At 42.2% G+C, this 23,267-nt stretch overlaps 1 protein-coding gene across 2 annotated transcripts; it reads left to right on the top strand.

Moving 5' to 3' along the window:
- Window positions 1–1,262: 1,262 nt before the first annotated feature.
- gata4 (GATA binding protein 4) lies at window positions 1,263–13,775 on the top strand. Of its 2 annotated transcripts, none has more exons than XM_029676532.2 (5): window positions 1,263–2,093; window positions 9,404–9,525; window positions 11,833–12,040; window positions 12,130–12,263; window positions 12,442–13,775. In XM_029676532.2, the coding sequence occupies exons 1-5, from the start codon at window positions 1,568–1,570 to the stop codon at window positions 12,565–12,567; spliced, it is 1,116 nt and encodes a 371-aa protein (XP_029532392.1). In that variant the 5' UTR covers window positions 1,263–1,567; the 3' UTR covers window positions 12,568–13,775. The 2 variants fall into 2 exon arrangements, with proteins under 2 accessions (XP_029532392.1, XP_029532391.1); XM_029676531.2 differs by having other exon boundaries at window positions 1,265–2,093; window positions 9,404–9,570.
- Window positions 13,776–23,267: the final 9,492 nt, after the last annotated feature.

Raw genomic sequence — 23,267 nt, 5'->3', positions numbered from 1 at the left:
ACAAGTGCAGGCATTGACTTGGCAGCAGGCATAGTGCGTTGAACCACATCATTCAAAGTATGACTGTCAAGGGGAAGAGCGGGACAATGAAGTGGCCTCGTGTGTTTACATTCACAAGTGTTGATGACAGGTATAAATCTGTCTACGAGAGAACAACAACGCTCGACACATCCGACGAAGAGGACTAAAGACTTGTCTGGCGTCGACCATCGGCCCGGTCCGTGACTCTATAGGTTACCAACCGACCCAGCACTCAGTCTCCATCATCTCTAACAATGGTAGAAACATTCGTTAGGTCAAGAAAAATGGCATTATATTTAACGTTGTGTTTATGCTATTTTATTGATGGATTATTATTTGTGTTATTATTATGACTAATTGTTTTGTTGTATTTGTGTTGTTTATTGCGTTGCTATTATTAATAATAGTGTTATTATCTGGTAAGCCCTAGTGTTGTTGTTGTTATAATTATTATTATTGACTGGCTAACACCACAATTTACAATAATAAAGGTCTTCGTCGTAAAGGTCTTCATTATTCAGCAAGTGAAACATATTATTGAATGTCCAGGCTCATTCAATCAAATTAAAGAAAATGTTTGATTAATATCTCATATTTTTTGTTTTTACTTTCTTGGGCGGTAAATGTCATAAACCATTTTGAAATGTGAGTGTCATGCAAATACAATCACGGGCAACGAGTTGATTTGTAATAGGCACGAACAAAACGTTCACAAAAGAAAAGCTTTTTTTCATAAAATGTTTACATCATTCGACACGTTTTTTAAGGTACACTGTGTATTTGTTCCATAATTTGACAAATTGTGACAATCAATGAAAAACTGAAAGTGATTGTCTGAGAAAAACTGATCATACATGAACTGCCACATTGACTTTGCTAAAGGGGGAAATAAATAGGTGGAAAATCTATATATTATATTATATATAATAAAGATATTATATATATATATTTCTCAATTGCTTCACAAAAAAAATATAGGCCTACGTATGTTACATTGTAGGCCTACTTGTATTTTATTGTTTTGGGTGACATATTTAATCTCATCTGAGAAATATGCCGTTGATCTTCTGGTATTTACAAAGACAATCTCTTTAATCGTATGATCTTCTTCAGGAAACAATTCAAACTAAAGCTGGGGTAGAGTAGGCTTCAGTAGTCACGGTGAAGGGTGGGTCGAGAGAGAGAGAAAGGTAGAGAGAGAGAGCGAGAGAGAGAGAGAGAGAGCGCGCGAGAGAGATGATAACGTGAGAGCAGGAATCTTGTCGATTACTGTGCCTCGGCTTCCCACTCCTCTCCTCTCTGGAGAGATGGTTATTCTTTTATTGTAGCCTACACTAGGCTATAGTCTATTCGGCGAAGAAGAAAACAAAACAATTTGAAATGGTAGCCTATGTTTGACTACATGACAAGTGTCCGTTTACAGAAGAAGTTGGACAGAATTTCTGTTGGATTACCAGCAATCATTCACACGTTAGCGAGGAGCCCGTGGACACAGCTGCTATCATAACCAACTATCAACGCTGATGGTCACCCCAGAGGAGCAGATATGTACCAGGGTTTAGCCATGACAACCAACCACGGACCCTCGACGTACGAGCCCAGTTTCCTCCACAATGCCTCCCCCACAACCTCACCGGTGTACGTGCCCACGACCCGGGTCACCCCCATGATCCCCACGCTGCCTTACCTCCAGACACACGGGTCCTCGCAGCAGAGCAACCCCGTGTCAGGCCACTCGGCCTGGGCGCAGCCGGGTTCCGAGTCGGTGCCCTCCTACAACACCGGCAATTCGCACCACCCTCCGGTTTCCCCGCGGTTCTCCTTCTCCACCAGCCCACCTCTCTCATCCGGGGTCGCCGTAGCTCGGGAGACGAACACGTTTACTAGTCCGCTCAACATCTCCACCAACGGGAGGGATCATTACGGGACGCGAAGCCTCGGCGGGTCCTACCACAGTCCGTACCCGGCCTATATGAGCCCAAACATGGGTGGGACGTGGGCCACGTCTCCATTCGACAGTTCCGTCCTGCATAGCCTGCAGTCCGGGGGCCAGACACGGCACCCCAACCTAGGTAAGACAGGTGAAAACATGGGCAGAAATATCCACCATTAACATTTTCGTGTCAGGTTTTCCATTATCAACAAATGTTTTGCTAAAAAAATTGCTTTCAAATTCAGATTAAGACATTGCCAAGAGTAGGCCTATATTTCAGTTGTTTCATTACTAGAATTAAAGCTATTGGTAAACGTCATACTTGATTCAGTTGGCTATTAGGCCTATCCAAAGGTCAACACTGAACAACCGTTCGTTTAACTGCGCGGAACAATATAGGTTATATATCTCCACATTTGTATCCAACTTTGAACAAGTATATCTGTCCAAGTCTTCCGGACATAATGTTATTTATTTAACATGGTTTCCATCAAATGAAGGCCATACAAATAATTACAACCCCATATCACGGAAACACTTGTATAGGTCTCATTCATGATAACGTTAATCAATGGTTTGAAATAAACACAGTCAATGCATTGCTTGAACACGTTCGGAGGGTTATATCGTATGAGTAGCCTATCCTACGATATTTCTATCATTCGTTATCATTTTTCATTTGTGATATGAAAGAATACTAATAGGCCAACGGGGTAGATAGAGATAGGCCTAGGGCTCGACAATATTGCACATTGGGGCATGCATTGAAAAAAAATCCAACTGCATAGCCAGCCCAAAACGTTGCATTTTATGGATTTTTTGTTGAAGAAAAAATGTTTTATTCCTTAATTGTAGGTTTTAGGTCTCAGACTGAGCAAAGCATTTTAATGGTCAAGTAATGGGCATTTTTGCCTTGTCAAACCAAGGAAAATAAAGAAAAAAAACGATCATAACACAGTTTAACTGTATAATAAACAATTTAAAAAGCTGGAAATAGACTAGCCTACATAGGGCAGGTGTAAGAAATAGTTTAGGATATAGGCTATAGTATGAGTCTTTACCATTAATAAATGATAAAGTGTTTTATATATATTTCCCCACTATGAGATTGAAACAATACTGTGAAATTGTGAAAATTATGATATTTCCCTGTTATTCTAAGAGCTGTTTGAAAAGAGCCTGATATTTCAGCCTGTTTTGGTGGAAGTTTGGCCTTCCATGGTGATATCACCATGTGGTAAACTAGTTAATAGACCAATAAGAAAGAGATCTCCAAACATCTCTGCTAAGAAGTTTTTTTTAAAACAATTTTAATTGAAAACAATCACAGTAAGGTACTTCATTGTTACCCAGAAATGATTTGATATTGAGATAAAAACGGCTGCATTGGACCTTTAAAAAATCCACATTTGTAGAACTACAAATATTCAGGGAATTAAAATCTTATTTTGTCAATCCCTGCGTTTCTCAGAATAAGTGTTATTTATTTACTCCCTTCTGTCCAACAGCTTATTTATCGTTCACAGACGCATTCGTTCCATTCGGAATTTCTGCATCCTATGTCGATGGCAGATTAAAATAGGCCTACATAAATCAAATTTAACATTTTAAAAGAAGCAAAGGGAAATGTTATTACATTATAAATCTAAGCAGGCTAATTCCACCCAGTTATTATCAACATAAATTAGAGATTGCAAATTTAGAAGTCATTCACTTCGAATAATACGTGAATACATTCCAAAACTATGATCCCTATTTAGCCTACCACTTTGTTAAAATTAAATGTATATGAATTTGACATATCTTTTTTTTTTCAAATGTAGCCTAGGATATATTTATTTTATTTCAGTCATCTACAACAAACGACTCAAAATGAAAACCTAATGCACTTTTAATTCTACCTAAACTGATATCGCAATTCAACAGATAAGATTTTCAATAGCAGACCACAAGATGAATGGATGTCTCCTACATTATGCATGGTACATCGATCAGAAATATCAAATAGTTTTAGTTTGGTCTCATGTTCATCATCTAAAAACGCTTGCTATACACACGATGACACAACTGCATATAGGCCTATAAAGCTTAACGTCTCATGTTATTGATAATACAATAATGGTATAATTATATATCACTCTTGTGGTGCCGATTATTCTGTTTAAGAATGGATATAACCCTATCATCACAAATTAAAACTGAAGCAAGAGGCGAAGCTCAATGAAAAACCGTGGGACAGAACGCCTCCTGTTCATCTCAGAGAGAATAAAAAAGGTTCAAATAACAAATATGAAACACGATTCAACTTATAGATAAAATATCAGAAGAAAATAAATCCACCATTACCATTTCTAATTTAGAGTGCAGGTTGAGGCCAGTATATTTACAACCATTTACAACCATTGACTGCCCAAAACTAACATTTAGTTATAAGATATTCATAAGCCTACTTTAATCGGGATATTGGGATCCTAGAGAAAATGAAGGTTGATTCTCCCTCCTGACTAGTTCGGTATGATTGCTGCAGGTGGTTGGGGGACTTTAGTTCACACTGAATGATAAGACTGAATTCCACACATTGCAGCTGGAATGGAAATCGCTCTGGTTACAATGTGTGTCAGAAACTAGGCCATATTTACATGTCAAATAAAGTCCAGGTAAAAACTGCTTACTGGTCTGGTGGTGGGAGTCCACAGCGTAGACCTACATTCATTACTGATCTAAACTCTTCCAAAAGGGTTCTTTGTCCGTCCCAATAGAAGAAACCTTTTTGCTTCCATGTTGAATCCTTTCAGGATCCATGTAGAAACCTCTCTGAAAAGGGTTCTACATGGAACCAACATTTCTTTTAAGGGGTTCTCCTATGGGGACAGTCAAATAACCCTTTTAGACTCCAGATAGCTACTTTTTTTTCTAAGTGTACTGAATGTTAGATGTATAGAATATTACTATACACTGAACAAAAATATAAACGCAACATGTAAAGTGTTGGTCCCAGCTCGTGTTTCAGCTCGTGAAACACGAGCTGAAATAAAAGATCCCAGAAATGTTCCATTCGCACCAAAATATTATTTCTCTAAAACTGAGTGCACAAATGTGTTTCCATCCCTGTTAGTGAGAATTTTTCCATTGCCAAGATAATCCATCCACCTGACTCAAGAAGATGATTAAACAGCATGGTCATTACACAGGTGCACCTTGTGCTGGAGACAATAAAAGGCCACTTAAAATGTGCCGTTTTGTCACACAACACAATGCCACAGATGTCCTAAGTTTTGAGGGAGTGTGCAATTGGCATGCTGACTGGAGGAATGTCCACCAGAGCTGTTGCCAGCGAATTTCTCTACCATAAGCTGCCTCCAACATTGTTTTAGAACATTTGGCAGTACGTCCAACTGGCCTCACAACCGCAGACCACGTGTAGTCACGCTACCCCAGGACCTCCACATCTGGCTTCTTCACCTTCGGGATCGTCTGAGGGGGAGCTATGCCCTCCAAGGCCCACCCATGGCTGCACCCATGCACAGTCATGTGAAATCCATAGATTAGGGCCTAATGAATTTATTTAAATTGACTGATTACCTTATATGATCTGTAACTTAGTCAAATCGTTTAAATTGTTGCATTTTGCATAAATATTTTTGTTCAGTATATTTGGAAAATGTCTTCCATCTCAAAAGGGCTTTAGCCGGTAGGCTACGGCTAATGCTGATGCCGTCTACAGTTGGTGCGTATGAATTGGCTGATTCTGAATCTGCTTCTGAATAGGAACCTCTGGGACATGGATCTGCCTCCGTATGTAGTTTTGGTGAACTCCAGACACAGTGATCAACAGTTAATCACAATAGGATGGTAGTTTGACCACAAGCACTGGTTTTGATTGTGTCATCATCACCTTTGTCTGATTACATGTTACTTAGTCTGTGATGGGTTTCTTGCTTTGGACCTTATGTGATCTAGTAAGACCATCTCTTTTTCTATGGTGCTGTCCACATATGCACTGATCTATGGCTAAGATAATGTCTTTGCTCCAATCCACATTTTTACAATCACTGCCATTGGCAAATCTTTCCTACACAGACAACCACGGATAGAAGTAGACACCAAACCTGGATTTAGATTTCGACACAGGAACAATAACATTGCAAGGTACCATGATCATATCAAAACAAACTGCTATCCTATGAGATCTCCAGTGTAGATACTTCAGTTTTTCAGATAACACATCGATTTAATGCAACCCTCTCACCTCTCTGGGTGCTGTTGTACTTCAATCCAAACCCATTACTTTAGACTGAGTTTATCAGGGCTCTACTGTGGAAGAGAGAGTGAAAGTCGCTATTGTTCCAGAGGTGGACTGAGTGAGAGGAAGGGAGAGAGGAAAACTCCCAATAGCCATATTAAATCCTTATACTCCCCAAGCTATATTAAATCCTTACACTCCCCAAGCTATATTAAATCCTTACACATTACATTCTGGAATATATTATACATGAAAAACATCCCAATATCAGATTAGATCAGCTATATTAAATCCTTACACATGACATTCTGGAATATATTATACATGAAAAACATCCCATTATCAGATTAGATCAGCTATATTAAATCCTTACACATGACATTCTGGAATATATTATACATGAAAACATCCCATTATCAGATTAGATCAGCTATATTAAATCCCTATACATTACATTCTGGAATATATTATACTTGAAAACCATCTAAATATCAGATTAGATCAGCTATATTAAATCCTTACACGTTACATTCTGGAATATATTGTACATCTACGTGTAAGGATTTAATATAGTTGATCTAATCTGATATTTGGATGTTTTTCATGTACAGTAAAGATGCTTATTAGTGTAACTTGCAGTATTTGAGCGAAAGGCCTATCATTGCGGCCTGTGCTTGATTTTACTCTGTGTTTTGAATGTAAACACATCAGCAATTTACAATGATAAAATCACATTAATTCTAAACATAATAGTAAGCCCTTCAGGTATGCTCTTGAGGGATATACAGGATACATATTTCTTGTCTACAGCGGTAAAAAAACAATCTGGTGCCAATCTGGTGCCAATCTGGTGCCAATCTGGTGCCAATCTGGTGCCAATCTGGCCCATCAGGGGAAGCAGAGTAGCACATGGGGTCATACTATGTGTTGCAAATTGAGATCCGCACACAACGCTCATTGACATCAATGCATGATTTACCCAAAAGCTTGAGGTATATATGTGGAACTGAAGTTAAGATTCTGCCCCAGGGAGACTGTTTTCACGACCATTGAATTCCATTCCAATTGAAAGGTGTTTTTCTTATAGACTTAAGACTGATAAGCTCTTCAGGAAATTGAAAGAACCAACAGCAATATGTAAATGCTACATTCTGTTATTATGAAGACTTCATGGGACAGGGTTATATTGTGTTCAGATGGAACATTGAAATAGACACTTTAAAAAATGTTTTACTCTTGACCTTATAACACAGACTGCCGGTGCTGACATTTCTCAACAATAGACCCACAGAGATAACGATACTTAGTGACATTCTGTGAGATTTATACACATGGATGTGCATATATGATTTTCATTTGATCACTCTTTTTTTGAAAATCTTCCAGAATCTCAGAAGCTTTGTGATTTACATAAATTAACTGAAAACCCACACTAACACACATATTATATTAACAGTATAGGACCTTTCAGTGGTGTAAAGTACTTAAGTAAAAATACTTTAAAGTACTACTTAAGTCGTTTTTTGTCTGTACTATACTTTACTATTCATATTTTTGACAACTTTTACATATACTTCACTACATTCCAAAAGAAAATAATATACTTTTTACTCCATACATTTTCCCTGACACCCAAAAGTACTTGTTACATTTTGAATGCTTAGCAGGACAGAAAAATGGTCCAATCTACGGATTTATCAAGAGAACATCCCTGGTCATCCCTACTGCCTCTAATCTGGAGGACTCACTAAACACAAATGCTTCGTTTGTAAATTATGTCTGCGCATTGTAGTGTGCCCCTGGCTATCTATAAATAAAAAAAGCAAGACAATTGTACCATCTGGTTTGCTTAACATAAGCAATTTGAAATTATTTATACATGTACTTTTACTTTTTATACTTAGGTATATTTAAAACCAAATACTTTTAGACTTTTACTCAAGTAGTATTTTACTGGGTGACTTTCACGTTTACTTGAGTCATTTTCTAGACTTTCACTCAAGTATGACAATTGGGTACTTTTTCCACCACTGACACTTTTCATGTAGATTACTTTTGGGCAGCTAACAGCCTAACCACCAATCAAGCAGGATTATGGACTAAACTTTCAAATCCTGTCAATGCGGGATTATTTTGCTGTGACAATATAGGTCAAATTTAGATGCTACATCTGTTCCTTAGCAGTTCTTTTGTCTATTGTCTTGTGTTTCTGCCATGTGTCGGCTAGCTTCTACCCGGCCCAAGGTTGCCCTTCCCTGCACTGCCGTAGCTCTGCTTTGTTGTCAACCTTGAAAGAAGTCTGCCTCTACCTCCAGATATCAGCCTACACACATTCCTTAGAAACAACCCACTGAATCAGATAATACATCTATAGTTTTAAACACAGTTTAATTTCAATTGACCCATACATTCATGTTTTCCAAATACCAAATGTTGTGTGATTATATGAAGTATATAGACAATATAGTTAGATACTGCATCTGACGGAGTGGTTAAGTGCTGACTGGAGATACCCTGTATGTGTGAGAGAGGAGGGGAGAGAGAGAGAGAGAGAGAGAGAGAGAGAGAGAGAGAGAGAGAGAGAAGATTGTATTTATCAAACGTCATAGTATCTCTATAGAGATTGTCCATTTGTATAAGATGAAGCTCTATTCCATCTCTATTTCCAGCCTAGCCCTTTATCAAGGGAGGAGCTGTCAGATAAGGAAGAATTCCAGACCTCTATGGAGTAGTGTGTTAGTATCATAGAGAATGATAGAGGCCTCTAGTGACCAAAAGGCTGTTTTAGCATGTTGAGCACCATTAAGGGCTTCCACCATGTTTCCGCCATTTTAAAGTAGTCAAAGTAGTCAACTGGATGAGGATTCTATGGGTTGTAGCCTTAATGGCCCTGCTCATGCTGTCACAGACGCTATAAGGGCACAGATATAAAGATTAGTCTTCTATCTAGCTCTATGGTTAGTATGGCCAGGAGGGAGAGAGCACCGTCTTCTGGTCAGGAGTTGTCACTGCTTCTGCACTTCTTCTGCAGTGACACACTAGCATCCTCTGAGTTGATTTTCAAGACTGGATAAACTGTTTGATGTTATTCTGTGATTTTAGGTTGTTATGTAATGTTTAGGTAAGTAGTGTTTGCATTTACTTCCCAATAGCTCTCTCTCAACTCTCTCCTCCCCCCACCCCTCTCATCTCCTTCCCTCCAACAGAGCTGTATGATGACTTTGCTGAGGGGCGTGAGTGTGTGAACTGTGGGGCGATGTCCACCCCACTGTGGAGACGGGATGGTACGGGCCACTACCTGTGTAACGCCTGTGGACTTTACCATAAGGTGAACGGTATAAACAGACCCCTCATCAAACCCCAAAGACGGCTGGTAGGACAAGAGTTCATCTTCAACATATAGTACACACAAAAAGCATGACAGTAGCATTGTCTCGCTTTCTGTAGTTCTCTCTCTTTCCTTCTCTCCCAATCTTTCTACTCCACTTTTTCTCTCCCACCCACTCTTCCTTCTCATTCTGTATGTGTGTAAATACAGACTTTTTGTAAATTGGTGCTATTCTCTGTTTATTATCTATGCATACCTACTTTAACTCTACCTACAGTTGAAGTCGAAAGTTTACATACACCTTAGCCAAATACATTTAAACTCAGTTTTTCACAATTCATGATATTTAACCCTAGTATAAATTCCCTTTCTTGGGTCAGTTAGGATCACCACTTTATATTAAGAATGTGAAATGTCAGAATAATAGTAGAGAGAATTATTTCTTTCAGGTTTTATTTCTTTCATCACATTCCCAGTGGGTCAGAAGTTTACATACACTCAATTAGTATTTGGTAGCATTGCCTTAAATGGTTTAACTTGGGTCAAACGTTTCAGGTAGCCTTCCACAAGCTACCCACAATGTGTTGGGTGAATTTTGGCCCATTCCTCCTCACAGAGCTGGTGTAACCGAGTCAGATTTGTAGGCCTCCTTGCTCGCACACGCTTTTTCAGTTCTGCCCACAAATTTTCTATAGGATTGAGGTCAGGGCTTTGTGATGGCCACTCCAATACCTTGACTTTGATGTCCTTAAGCCATTTTGCCACAACTTTGGAAGTATGCTTGGGGTCAATGTCCATTTGGAAGACCGATTTGCGACCAAGCTGTAACTTCCTGACTGATGTCTTGAGATGTTCCTTCAATGTATCCACATACTTTCCCACCCTCATGATGCCATCTATTTTGTGAAAGGCACCAGTTCATCCTGCAGCAAAGCAACCCCACAACATGATGCTGGCACCCCTGTGCTTCATAGTTGGGAGGGTGTTCTTCAGCTTGCAAGCCTCCCCTTTTTCCTCCAAACATAACGATGGTCATTATGGCCAAACAGTTCAGAGGACATTTCTCTAAAAAGTACGATCTTTGTCCCCATGTACAGTTGCAAACCGTAGTCTGGGTTTTTATGGCGGTTTTGGAGCAGTGGCTTCCTTGCTGAGCGGCCTTTCAGATTATGTCGATATAGGACTCGTTTTACTGTGAATATAGATACTTTTGTTCCTGTTTCCTCCAGCATTTTCACAAGGTCCTTTGCTGTTGATTGATTTGCACATTTCGCATCAAAATGCGTTTATCTCTAGGACACAGAACGCGTATTCTTCCTGAGCGGTATGACGGCTGCGTGGTCCCATGGTGTTTATACTTGCGTACTATTGTTTGTACAGATGAACGTGGTACCTTCAGGCATTTGGAAATTGCTCCCAAGGATGAACCAGACTTGTGGAGGTCTACATTTTTTTTCAGAGCTCTTGGCTGATTTCTTTTGATTTTCCCATGATGTCAAGCAAAGAGGCAGTGAGTTTGAAGGTAGGCCTTGAAATACATCCACAGGTAAATGACCCAAATTATGTCAATTAGCCTATCAGAAGCTTCTAAAGCCATGCCATCATTTTCTGGAATTTTCCAAGCTGTTTAAAGGCACAGTCAACTTAGTGTATGTACATTTCTGACCCACTGGAATTGTGATACAGTGTAAACAATTGTCGAAAAATAGTAGATGTCCTAACCGACTTGCCAAAACTATAGTTTGTTAACAAGACATTTGTGGAGTGGTTGAAAAACGAGTTTTAATGACTCCAACCTAACCTACAAACTTCCGACTTTAACTGTACATGTACATATTACCTCAATTACATTGACTCTGTACTCCCCGTATACAGCCTCGCTATTGTTATTCTACTGCTGCTCTTTAATAATTTGTTACTTTTATTTCTTATTTTTTACTAATCTATTTTTTACTTAAAACATATTTTTCTTAAAACTGCATTGTTGGTTAAGGGCTTGTAAGTAAGCATTTCACTGTAAGGTCTGTTGTATTCTGCGCATGTGACAAATAACATTTGATTTGATTTGATTTTATGTGGTGGATTTCATCTGATTCACCTCTCTCTGTCTCTCTCTCTATGTCTGTCTCTTTCTCGTTCTCTCTCTCTTTCTTTCTCTATCTATCTCGCTCTCTTTCTCTCTGTTTCTCTCTGTTTCTCTCTCTGTCTCTCTCCATCTCTATATCTCGCTCTCTCGCTGTTGATCTCTCTCTCTTTCTTTCTCTCCCCCTCTATTTCTCTCTCTCTCACTCTCTCTGTGTGTTTCAGTCTGCGTCTCGAAGAGTGGGTCTGTTGTGCACTAACTGCCACACCACCACCACCACACTGTGGAGACGCAATGCAGAGGGAGAGCCTGTCTGCAACGCCTGTGGTCTCTACATGAAACTACATGGGGTTCCTCGCCCCCTAGCCATGAAGAAGGAGGGGATTCAGACCCGCAAACGCAAACCCAAGAACCTCAACAAGTCCAAACCTGGTCCGTTTGTGTGTGTGTGTGTGAATGTGTGTTTGTGTGTGTTTGTGTGTGTCTGTGTGTGTAAAGTAACCCTGGTCTCTGTGTTGTAGGGACTCCAGGCATGGATGGCCACACTCCCAGCAGCACTCCCAGTGCTCCTTGTAACTCAGAGGAGCCTCGCCAGATAAAGACAGAACCAGAGGCACTCAGCCTGTACTCACACCACCACAACACACACACACAGGTTAGTCAATGAACTCTCACACACACACACACACACACACACACACACACACACACACACACACACACACACACACACACACACACACACACACACACACACACACACACACACACACACACACACACATAAACACACACACAAAGCTCTTAGCCCACCTGTCTTCCTGTCCCTCCAGGTTTCGGGCATCCCAGCGTATATAAATGCCCAGGGTGGGGCCCTGCCCCTCAAGCTGTCCCCTGGGGGGCACGGTGGGTCCTCTGGCTCCAAGAACGAGCCCTGGAACAGCCTGATCCTGGCCTAAGACAGAGAGGACCACCGCTGACTTCTCACACCGAGCTACACACAGAACAGCTACTGTACCGGCACTAAGTTAGGTCTGGAGCACAGACACACAGAACCAGCCGGCATAGAAAGATGGGAATTAAACACATAAGGAGAACTGTTCAGGTGGAGAAATCTATATCTAGAGAACCAATGACAAAAAGAAGAGAGAAAAAGTGAAGCACACATAGCAGGCCTTGATCGCACTCCCTCAATTACCCTGTGCTCACAGGAACCTCCAATGTGCGAGGGATAATATAGGACAAGACAAAAACAATCCTCTGTTTATTCAAAGTGATTTGATTTCCTTTTACCCACTCGCCGGACGTCACTGTTGAATGAACTCCATGGACTTCATCACTCTGTATAGTGTGATTGCCTACTGCAAAAACAATGCTGTCAATTATTTTCACCTTTTCCTAATGTATTATTACTAGCTACTATGACATTTGCATCCTAGTCATCTTCACTGTGACTTTTTGCATTGATCTTGTGTATGACAAAACTATTATTTGATTTTAAAATATATACTGTCATCTCTTACTGATAAACTACCTAGCCTGGCTACTAAGCTGCTTGTGATGAATGGGACATGGATTTAGTGGCACATTACCACCCTCTGTAGATCATAGTGAAATTGTGCACCCATGAAAGGGGCAGAGTGTGTTCCTACAAGCAAGAACTCTAAAAGATTATCCTTCCCCAAAATAATTGTAGTAATCTCTGATATTTCCATGTTTATTTCAGTGTAATTGGGTAGGTTCTACACCCTGGTATTTGTTCTACTGAAAACAAAAACAATATTTCATTCAAGAAACAAGCATTTGGAAGCAAATACTGGTATCAAAACATATACTTTAACTATAAAATGTTATGCCTTAATTTGCTTGTAAATTGCAGGGGGTAAACACACATTTGGTATGGAAATAGAGGAGCATTGTCACATGTAATTGACCGTGAAAATATGAACATACATTTCTATGTAAAGACTTCACTCCAGTATAATTGTATAATACACCATTGTGATATACTGTCAGTTACCCTTGAGAAGCCCTACTACACAGTGAGAGATGGCACCTGTATCTCCATGAGCTCTATGTGCACTAACTAACACTGTACTTGATGCCCTTCCTTAGTGTGCACCTGTAGCTATACTGAGGAATGTAATAAAGACAAGCAATTTTGACACATCATTGTTATTATACATATTACATTCAAAAGGAAAATCACTCTTTCTCAACAAAATGACGAGAGGACAAATAGGCAGACAGATAGAATGTGTTGTGCATTGTGTTTCAACAAGTCAAGGGACAATATCCCTGCTGAAGCAAAGAGCAATTCAAGGGACAATGGCGAAAACTTCTCAAGCCTGATCTGGAAACTTCATCTGACCAATCTGTATGTAGTCTTTGGTAAGAGCGGTGACATCCTTGATGAAAAGCTGGACAACCCCCCTGTTGAAGTTTTTTATTAATCTCTCCCTGAGAAGATCAGCATATTGGTCCTGTACCATGACTCTCCAGCACTGCTCAAATGACAGTCTAAGTTTAGTACGATCCGTGTCACATATTTCTGGGTCGAAACTGTAATCAAGGGCAAATGCCTTCCCTTTCTCTAGATACTCCGCTAAACACTCTTTTTCATCTACAAGAGAGGGGTGCACAGCCTCAAGCATAGTGGTTATTTCCTGTGTCAAGACCTCACTCTCGTCTTGCAAACCTGATGTTGAAATTACACAGATATTTTTGAAATAGGTTTTTCTGCCCTTTTGTGAAGTAGTGTTATCTAGATGGAATTTAAAATTCCTGTTTTCCTGGCTCAGCCATCTTTTGATAGTCAAGAACAGAATTTCACATAATGGGACTAGATTATTTCCAGGATTTTTAAAAATCCTATTCAGGTAGTTTTCATAATCATGACTTCCAAATAATAGCTCGAACTGGGCATAACTGACATCTTTGAATACATTCTCTTTGGTTCCCTTGAAGCCCCAACACTTTCTGTAGCCAATAGAAGTCCTAACCCCATGGTGGGTGTACCATTCAAAAGCCTTCCGCGTTAGATTTAGCATACATGGTTCAGTGGTTCTTGCCAAACAGGGGCTGTTCAAGGTGAATAGATACACATTCCAGTCTTCAGAAACATCCTCAGATTCAAGGAGTTCTTGAGTTTGTTTGATGATAATATCTTCGCTGTGTTGTCCATTGTTATAATTGGGGTAGTAGGGTCCATACATGATGACCTCCTCTGGTTTCTCTAGAACCGCCCATGAATGCTGCTTATCCTCTGGTCCACATTCCTCTGTGATGTCATTATAAAATCCCACAAACTTCTTGTTGATGGAATCTTCGAGGAAAACGTCATTGACATCATCTCCAGACCTGATATGCTCTAAAACCCTGTTGACAGAGTTCTGTGGGTCGGCCCAGGAATGTAGCCTGTTTAAAGATGATTTGCCATTGGATTTCAAGTCCTCGGTCTCTCCATTTAAATAAACGTCAGCCCCTCCCAGCTCCTCTCCAGCACCATCCAAATGAGACCATTTACGCTTCATTCTTTAAAAAAGGGGGTTAGTCCAAAAAGCATTAAAGCAAGTTTTCTCCTGCTTGAGATGTGTAAAACATTGATGCGAGGAGCAAGTAAGGTGAATACTGTATCATTATGTTTACATACAAAAGCTACATACAAAAACAAGCTACATACAAGAAAAAGCTACACACAAAAAAAGCTACATATAGTACTGGAAAACATGGCAACTCCCAACTTTGAAGCGTTTGTATAAAGATTAGTACAATTCTTTAGTATAAACCCCATAAACACTAGTGAATAGGGCTGTGTGAGGCTGCTGTATACGGCCATAAGTATATTAAATGTACAGTCAAGTCAAAATAATATCAAAATAAACACTTATTCATCTGAATGGAATGTCAGAGGATACATCAGTGACATGTACAGTTGAAGTCGGAAGTTTACATACACCTTAGCCAAATACATTCAACTCAGTTTTTCACAATTCCTGACATTTAACCCCAGTAAAAATTCCCTGTCTTCGGTCAGTCAGGATCACCACTTTATTTTAAGAATGTGAAATGTCAGAATAATAGTAGAGAGAATGATTTATTTAAGCTTTTCTTTCTTTCATCACATTCCCAGTGGGTCAGAAGTTCACATACACTCAATTTGTATTTGGTAGCATTGCCTTAAAATTGTTTAACTTCGGTCAAACGTTTCAGGTAGCCTTCCACAAGCTTCCCACAATAAGTTGAGTGAATTTTGTGTCACGCCCTGGCCTTAGTATTTTGTGTTTTCTTTATTATTTTGGTCAGGCCAGGGTGTGACATGGGTATTTATGTGGTGTGTTTTGTCTACTTTTTTTTTGTAGGTTATGGGATTGTGGTTAGTGAAGTAGACTAGGAAAGTCTATGGTTGCCTGGAGTGGTTTTCAATCAGTAGCAGGTGTTTATCGTTGTCTATGATTGGGAACCATATTTAGGCAGCCATATTCTTTGAGTTTTTTGGGTGATTGTTCCTGTCTCTGTGTTTGTTGCACCAGATAGGGCTGTTTTGGTTTTTCACGTTTATTGTTTTTCTATATTGTTCGTATTTTTATCTTTATTAAAGATGTTTATGAATAACCACGTTGCATTTTGGTCCTCCTCTCCTTCACCGGAAGAAAACCGTAACAGAATCACCCACCACAACAGGACCAAGCGGCGTGGTGACAGGCAGCGGCAGCAGGAGCAGCGAAGTCAAGACTATACGACTTGGGAGGAAATAGACAGGTGGGCTGTCGACCCAGGGAGAGTGAAGGAGCCCGCCTGGGATTCGCTGGAGCAGTGCGAGGAGGGTTATAGGAGAATGGAGTTGGAGAGACGAACACGGCGGCGTGGATGGAAGCCCGAGAGTCAGCCCCCCAAAAAATTATTGGGGGGAGGCACACAGGGAGTATGGCGAAGCCAGGTAGGAGACCTGCGCCAACTTCCTGTGCTTACCGGGGGGCTAGAGAGACCGGGCAGGCACCGTGTTATGCTGTGGTGCGCACGGTGTCTCCAGTGGGGGTGCATAGCCCGGTGCGGTACATACCAGCTCCTCGTATCGGCCGGGCTAGAGTGGGCATCGAGCCAAGTGTCATGAAGCCGGCTCTACGCATCTGGTCTCCAGTGCGTCTCCTTGGGCTGGCTTACATGGCACCAGCCTTGCGCACGGTGTCCCCGGTTCGCCTGCATAGCCCAGTGCGGGCTATTCCACCTCGCCGCACTGGCAGGGTGACCGGGAGCATTCAACCAGGTAAGGTTGGGCAGGCTCGGTGCTCAAGAGCTCCAGTGCGCCTGCACGGTCCGGTCTATCCAGTACCACCTCCATGCACCAGCCCTCCGGTGGCAGCTACCCGCACCAGGCTTCCTGTGCGTGTCCTCGGCCCAGTACCACCAGTGCCAGCACCACGCATCAGGCCTACAGTGCGTCTCGCCTGTCCAGTGCTGCCAGAGCCTTCCTCCTCTCCAGCGCTGCCGGAGTCTCCCGCCTGTCCAGCGCTGCCAGAGTCTCCCTTCTGTCATGAGCCGCCAGAGTCTCCCGTCTGTCATGAGCCGCCAGAGTCTCCCGTCTGTCATGAGCCGCCAGAGTCTCCCGTCTGTCATGAGCCGCCAGAGTCTCCCGTCAGTCATGAGCCGCCAGAGTCTCCCGTCTGTCATGAGCCGCCAGAGTCTCCCGTCTGTCATGAGCCGCCAGAGTCTCCCGTCTGTCATGAGCCGCCAGAGTCTACCGTCTGTCATGAGCCGCCAGAGTCTCCCGTCTGTCATGAGCCGCCAGAGTCTCCTGTCAGCCAGGATCCGCCAGAGTCGCCAGTCAGCCAGGATCCGCCAGAGTCGCCAGTCAGCCAGGATCCGCCAGAGCCGCCAGTCTGCCAGGATCGGCCAGAGCCATCAACCTGCCTGAGCTTCCTCTCAGTCTTGAGCTACCCCTCAGTCTTGAGCTACCCCTCAGTCCCGAGCTACCCCTCAGTCCCGAGCTACCTCAGTCCCGAGCTGTCCCTCAGTCCGGAGCTGCCCCTCAGTCCAGTGGGGCCCTTGGTTAAGGTTAGTAGGCCAAGGTCGGCGGCGAGGGTCGCCAATCTAAGGATGCGAAGTAAGCGGATTAAGACTGTGTTGGAGTGGGGTCCACATCCCGCGCCAGAGCCGCCACCGTGGACAGACGCCCACCCAGACCCTCCCCTATGGGTTTAGGTGTGCGGCCGGGAGTCCGCACCTTTGGGGGGGGGGGGGACTTGTGTTTTCTTTATTATTTTGGTCAGGCCAGGGTGTGACATGGGTATTTATATGGTGTGTTTTGTCTAGGTTTTTTTTGTAGGTTATGGGATTGTGGTTAGTGAAGTAGTCTAGGAAAGTCTATGGTTGCCTGGAGTGGTTCTCAATCAGAGGCAGGTGTTTATCGTTGTCTCTGACTGGGAACCATATTTAGGCAGCCATATTCTTTGAGTGTTTCGTGGGTGATTGTTCCTGTCTCTGTGTTTGTTGCACCAGATAGGGCTGTTTCGGTTTTTCACGTTATTGTTTTTGTATATTGTTCGTATTTTTATCTTTATTAAAGATGTTTATGAATAACCACGTTGCATTTTGGTCCTCCTCTCCTTCACCGGAAGAAAACCGTAACATTTTGGCCCATTCCTCCTGACAGAGCTGGTGCAACTGAGTCAGGTTTGTAGGCCTACTTGCTCGCAGACACTTTTTCAGCTCTACCCATACATTTTCTATAGGATTGAGGTCAAAGCTTTGTGATGGCCACTCCAATACCTTGACTTTGTTGTCCTTAAGCCATTTTGCTTCAACTTTGGAAGTATGCTTGGGGTCATTTTCCATTTGGAAGACCCATTTGCGACCAAGCTTTAACTTCCTGACTGATGTTGAAGATGTCGTTCCCATAGCAACGATTAAAACATTCCCTAACCAGAAACCGTGGATTGATGGCAGCATTCGCGTGAAACTGAAAGCGCGAACCACTGCTTTTAATCAGGGCAAGGTGACTGGTAACATGACCGAATACAAACAGTGCAGCTATTCCCTCCGCAAGGCTATCAAACAAGCTAAGCGTCAGTATAGAGACAAAGTAGAATCTCAATTCAACGGCTCAGACACAAGAGGTATGTGGCAGGGTCTACAGTCAATCACGGACTACAAGAAGAAAACCAGCCCAGTCACGGACCAGGATATCTTGCTCCCAGGCAGACTAAATAACTTTTTTGCCCCTTTGAGGACAATACAGTGCCACTGACACGGCTTGCAACGAAAACATGCAGACTCCTTCACTGCAGCCGAGGTGAGTAAAACATTTAAACGTGTTAACCCTCGCAAGGCTGCAGGCCCAGACGGCATCCCCAGCCGCGCCCTCAGAGCATGCGCAGACCAGCTGGCCGGTGTGTTTACAGACATATTCAATCAATCCCTATACCAGTCTGCTGTTCCCACATGCTTCAAGAGGGCCACCATTGTTCCTGTTCCCAAGAAAGCTAAGGTAACTGAGCTAAACGACTACCGCCCCGTAGCACTCACTTCCGTCATCATGAAGTCATTTGAGAGACTAGTCAAGGACCATATCACCTCCACCCTACCTGACACCCTAGACCCACTCCAATTTGCTTACCGCCCAAATAGCTCCACAGACGATGCAATCTCAACCGCACTGCACACTGCCCTAACCCATCTGGACAAGAGGAATACCTATGTGAGAATGCTGTTCATCAACTACAGCTCGGCATTCAACACCATAGTACCCTCCAAGCTCGTCATCAAGCTCGAGACCCTGGGTCTCGACCCCGCCCTGTGCAACTGGGTACTGGACTTCCTGACGGGCCGCCCCCAGGTGGTGGGGGTAAGCAACAACATCTCCACCCCGCTGATCCTCAACACTGGGGCCCCACAAGGGTGCGTTCTGAGCCCTCTCCTGTACTCCCTGTTCACCCACGACTGCGTGGCCACGCACACCTCCAACTCAATCATCAAGTTTGCGGACGACACAACAGTGGTAGGCTTGATTACCAACAACGACAAGACGGCCTACAGGGAGGAGGTGAGGGCCCTCTGAGTGTGGTGTCAGGAAAATAACCTCACACTCAACGTCAACAAAACTAAGGAGATGATTGTGGACTTCAGGAAACAGCAGAGGGAACACCCCCCTATCCACATCGATGGAACAGTAGTGGAGAGGGTAGTAAGTTTTAAGTTCCTCGGCATACACATCACAGACAAACTGAATTGGTCCACTCACACAGACAGCATCGTGAAGAAGGCGCAGCAGCGCCTCTTCAACCTCAGGAGGCTGAAGAAATTTGGCTTGTCACCAAAAGCACTCACAAACTTCTACAGATGCACAATCGAGAGCATCCTGGCGGGCTGTATCACCGCCTGGTACGGCAACTGCTCCGCCCACAACCGTAAGGCTCTCCAGAGGGTAGTGAGGTCTGCACAACGCATCACCGGGGGCAAACTACCTGCCCTCCAGGACACCTACACCACCCGATGTTACAGGAAGGCCATAAAGATCATCAAGGAAAACAACCACCCGAGCCACTGCCTGTTCACCCCGCTATCATCCAGAAGGCGAGGTCAGTACAGGTGCATCAAAGCTGGGACCGAGAGACTGAAAAACAGCTTCTATCTCAAGGCCATCAGACTGTTAAACAGCCACCACTAACATTGAGTGGCTGCTGCCAACACACTGACTCAACTCCAGCCACTTTAATAATGGGAATTGATGGGAAATGATGTAAAATATATCACTAGCCACTTTAAACAATGCTACCTAATATAATGTTTACATACCCTACATTATTCATCTCATATGTATACGTATATACTGTACTCTATATCATCTACTGCATCCTTATGGAATACATGTATCACTAGCCACTTTAACTATGCCACTTTGTTTACATACTCATCTCATATGTATATACTGTACTCGATACCATCTACTGTATCTTGCCTATGCTGCTCTGTACCATCACTCATTCATATATCTTTATGTACATATTCTTTATCCCCTTACACTGTGTATAAGACAGTAGTTTTGGAATTGTTAGTTAGATTACTTGTTGGTTATTACTGCATTGTCGGAACTAGAAGCACAAGCATTTCGCTACACTCGCATTAACATCTGCTAACCATGTGTATGTGACAAATAAAATGTGATTTGATTTGATTTGATTTGATGTCTTGAGATGTTGCTTCAATGTATCCACACAATTTTCCATCCTCATCATGCCATCTATTTTGTGAAGTGCACCAGTCCCTCCTGCAGCAAAGCACCCCCACAACATGATGCTGCCACGCCCGTGCTTCATGGTTGGAATGGTGTTCTTCGGCTTGCAAGCATTCCCCTTTCTCCTCCGAACATAAGGATGGCCATTATGGCCAAACAGTTCTATTTTTGTTTCATCAGACCAGAGGACATTTCTCCAAAAAGTACGATCTTTATCCCCATGTGCAGTTGCAAACCGTAGTCTGTCTTTTTTATGGAAGTTTTGGAGCAGTGGCTTCTTCCTTGCTGAGCGGCCTTTCAGGTTATGTCGATATAGGACTCATTTTTACTGTGGATATAGATACTTTTGTACCAGTTTCCTCCAGCATCTTCACAAGGTCCTTTGCTGTTGTTCTGGGATTGATTTGCACATTTCGCACCAAAGTATGTTCATCTCTAGAAGACAGAGCGCGTCTCCTTCATGAGCGGTATGACGGCTGCGTGGTCCCATGGTGTTTATACTTTCGTTCTATTGTTTGTACAGATGAACGTGGTACATTCAGGTAGTTGCTCCCAAGGATGAACCATTGTGGAGGTCTACAATTATTTTTCTGAGGTCTTGGCTGATTTCTTTTGATTTTCCCATGATGTCAAGCAAAGAGGCAGTGAGTTTGAAGGTAGGCCTTGAAATACATCCACAGGTACACCTCCAATTGACTCAAATTATGTCAATTAGCCTATCAGAAGCTTCTAAAGCCATGACATAATTTTCTGGAATTTTCCAAGCTGTTTAAAGGCACAGTCAACTTAGTGTATGTAAACTTCTCACCAACTGGAATTGTGATACAGTGAATTATAAGTGAAATAATCTGTCTGTAAACAATTGTTGGAAAAATGACTTGTGTCATGCACAAAGTAGATGTCCTAACTGACTTGCCAAAACTATAGTTTGTTAACAAGAAATTTGTGGAGTGGTTGAAAAACGAGTTTAAACGAGTTTTAATGACTCCAACCTAAGTGTATGTAAACTTCCCGACTTCAACTGTATCTTATGATAAGAACATGATTACTTAAAATAATGATATTATTATAAACGATTGTTACAAGAATAGTAAGTATTTCTTTACCTTCTAGGGAAAATCCGTTGTATTGTTGACTTCTTGACTTCTTGCCTCAGGCAACTCAGAAAACACTGAAACCAATTTCAGTTTACTTGTGCTTCAGTTAGCTGATCAAATGTATTTGACTATAGTCCAGTATTTAAAGTATCTGTCGTCCAACACATGAGTCAGAGTAGACTTGTGTATTAGACACAGGCAGAGCCATGGATCGCTAAGAAGATCCTCCTTTGCTTGTCAAGGCTCCTTTATGAAAAGTAACCATATAATGTATAGCATGAGTCCGTATTTATGCTCCTCCTTGTGTTGGCCTTAAATGCAAAGCAGTGATGAATTCCTTTTGCCAGCCAATCATTGTGTGTAGCCAATGCATAAACAGTAGTTCCGCAACAGTAAAAGGATCTCACGGATGGCTACTAGGCCCATATCCAGTCTGGCAAGTCCATCCATGGTTGTAAATACCTTCTTGACATGTACATGTAGCTTTTCGACACACAGTATGGGTTCATGCCTATAGGCCTTTTCTATTTTCTGGGATGCATCATACTCTTTCACCCTTGACTATTACTCAAATGATATCCTATCGTTATAGCCCTGGTTATGTTCATGTCAATACCTGTAAGGGAGTGTGGGAATTAAAGGAACACATCTTTAGGAGGAGGAGTAATTACTGCTCATAATATCTCTATTACCCTTTTCTCCACTGCCGATTGGGATTGACACAAAATGTCTGTGTTGAAACCATGCTCCAGGTGTGATGCTTGCCTCAGGTTTCACTCTAATTTAAACATGAAGTAGTTCCTCTGGGGCTCAGATCCCTGCAGATGGTAGGCCTACAATAGCTGTTTATAACTGGATTTATTCAGGTTTATTTCTGTTCCTGTTCTCTAAATGGAAAGTACAGACAGAGGATTGTATTGTATCGATAGGCCTCCTCAAAAACAGCACGAGTAGTCAAAGAGCCTTGCTGAATAAAATGTTGGACAGGCTTAGTGCGGCACTGTCTTACTTAAATAATATTTCATGATCAGAACTGCCTGTGTGGACTGGGCTTAGGCGGGTACTTACCCACATTTCCACAGTGAAACAGAGAAAGAGAGAAACAGAGAGAGAGAGAGAGAGAGAAACACAGAGAGAGAGAGAGTGGGAGAGTGAAAGAGAGAGAGAAACAGAGAGAGAAAGAGAAACAGAGAGCGAGAGAGAGAGAGAATGAGAGAAAATGAGAGTTAGAGAGAAACAGGGAGAGGGAGAGAGGGGGGAAGAAATTTGGAGACAGAGAGAGAAATAGAGAATGAGAGAAACAGATTTCTATTTATTTATTTTTTATAAT

The sequence above is a fragment of the Oncorhynchus nerka genome, linkage group LG13 (assembly GCF_034236695.1).
Source record: "Oncorhynchus nerka isolate Pitt River linkage group LG13, Oner_Uvic_2.0, whole genome shotgun sequence".
NCBI lineage: Eukaryota > Metazoa > Chordata > Actinopteri > Salmoniformes > Salmonidae > Oncorhynchus > Oncorhynchus nerka.
This window is presented reverse-complemented; position numbering and strand designations above follow the sequence as displayed.